General features: G+C 41.1%; 1 protein-coding gene across 1 annotated transcript; it reads left to right on the forward strand.

Moving 5' to 3' along the window:
• Positions 1–480: 480 nt before the first annotated feature.
• On the forward strand, positions 481–1,416 carry LOC106722640 (olfactory receptor 8S1-like). Its single transcript, XM_014523641.1, has one exon. It carries the CDS (start codon positions 481–483, stop codon positions 1,414–1,416), a length of 936 nt encoding a protein of 311 aa, XP_014379127.1.
• The last annotated feature ends 437 nt before the right edge of the window (positions 1,417–1,853 follow it).

Consider the following 1,853-nt stretch of genomic DNA (forward strand, 5'->3'; position numbering starts at 1 on the left):
TCATTGTTTAGAGCCAAAAAAAGAGAGACATTAAAAAAAAGGAGAACAAGACATAATCTTTCTTTCTTTCTCATTGACCTTCTCTACCTTCCCCTCTATCACCCTCCAAGTACACAGTTATCTCACTGAACATACATGTAATGCCTGTCAAGATTTGTTCAGTCATTATCATGGAGGAATGAGGAGACAAATTTTATTTGTCTTTAACATAAAGTAGTTTAACAAGAACACGGAAGACAAGAATAAAAACAAAAATCTGAGAAAGCTGAATTTTTTCCCTCAGCAATGAGAGTCTCCTCATCCAAAAAATCAAGTTTTCATTGCACAATGTTTAGAAACACTGAAGTTTAATCTGAATGACAAAATTCTCTCTATAGATATCTCCTTATCCATAAATGCAGAAGTAGCCCTTCTTCATGGTAATGGTTTTATTTATTTATTCATTCATTTCTTCTTCCAGGTAAAAAAATTTGGTGAAAAATGGCCATGGGGAACAAAACGACTGTCAGCTATTTTGTCCTCTCAGGTGTTTCCAGTGACCCACAGCTCTATCCTTTCCTTTTTGTGCTGTTTCTAATTATATACCTATTAACTGTGGTGGGGAATGGGGCAATCATGGTAGTAATAAGAGCAGATGCTCATCTTCACAGTCCTATGTATTTTTTCCTATTCCATTTATCCTATCTGGACATTTGCTTTTCTTCAGTCACTGTCCCAAAGATGCTACAGAATTTCTTGGCAGAGAAGAAAACCATTTCTTTCCATGGATGCATTGCCCAAATGAGCTTTATTCTTCTGGTGGGCTGTGCAGAAGTTTTCATGCTATCAGCTATGGCCTATGATCGATACACTGCCATCTGTGACCCACTGCATTATGGGAGGACCATGAATAAGCAAGGCTGCATAAGACTGGTAGGAGGTGCATGGCTGATCGGTATATTTTATTCACTGGCAAACAGTGTTCCCATATTAAATTTACATTTCTGTGGGCCCAAGGAAGTGAACAGTTTCAGTTGTGAGCTGCCATCTCTACTAGAAGTGTCCTGTACAGAAACTTTCATGATTAAGATGACAAATCTCACTTCATCTATGTTTTCAGGTTTGGCCTCCTTATCCATCACCCTTGTGTCTTACATCTGCATCATCTCCACCATCTTGAGGATACGCTCTGCTGAGGGTAGGTGTAAAGCCTTCTCTACCTGCAGCTCCCACCTCACTGTGGTTGTTCTGTTTTATGGAGCTGGTTTGTTTCGGTATCTGAGACCCAGTTTGGTATCTTCGGTGGTTCTTGACAGACTCGTCTCCATCCAGTACAGTATCTTAACTCCCATGTTAAATCCTATCATCTACAGCCTGAGGAACAGGGTGGTAAAGGCAGCTCTGGGGAATATCCTGGGAAAAATTCAAAGCAGGTGAATGTCTTTTAACAGCTTGCCAGCCCAGGGCTGCTGTGACCAGGCTTAATGTGCTATGGAGTGGCTGGCTTGGTGACAAGATGCTTAAGCACAGGCTAGTCAACAGGCATCCCCAGCACTGAGGCACCCTCATGCCCCAAGCAGCTCGTTAGCATCTACACGTGTCCTGGTGCATATGAAAAACACTCCATGGCAGGGTAGGACTTTTATTTATAAGTTCTACCTTGCAATGGAATTTATTACTTGTGTGCGCCTTAATAGAAGCTCAAACATAGATGCTGAGACATTTGCGGCTCAGTTAATTAGTCAATTGTGCAGTAAGCACTAGGCCTGTGTGAAGCAGCTAGTATTTACTTTGGATTCAGCTGATTTAGGGGACAGTGATTTGATTTGGTGATTCAAATCACTGCCCCAATTTGATTAGGCTGAATCTGATTT

Source organism: Alligator sinensis, unplaced genomic scaffold (genome assembly GCF_000455745.1).
Source record: "Alligator sinensis unplaced genomic scaffold, ASM45574v1 scaffold174_1, whole genome shotgun sequence".
NCBI lineage: Eukaryota > Metazoa > Chordata > Crocodylia > Alligatoridae > Alligator > Alligator sinensis.

What these genes read in the sequence shown, in the direction of transcription:
- LOC106722640 (XM_014523641.1), top strand. Translation starts at nt 481, where the DNA reads ATGGCCATGGGGAACAAAACGACTGTCAGCTATTTTGTCCTCTCAGGT.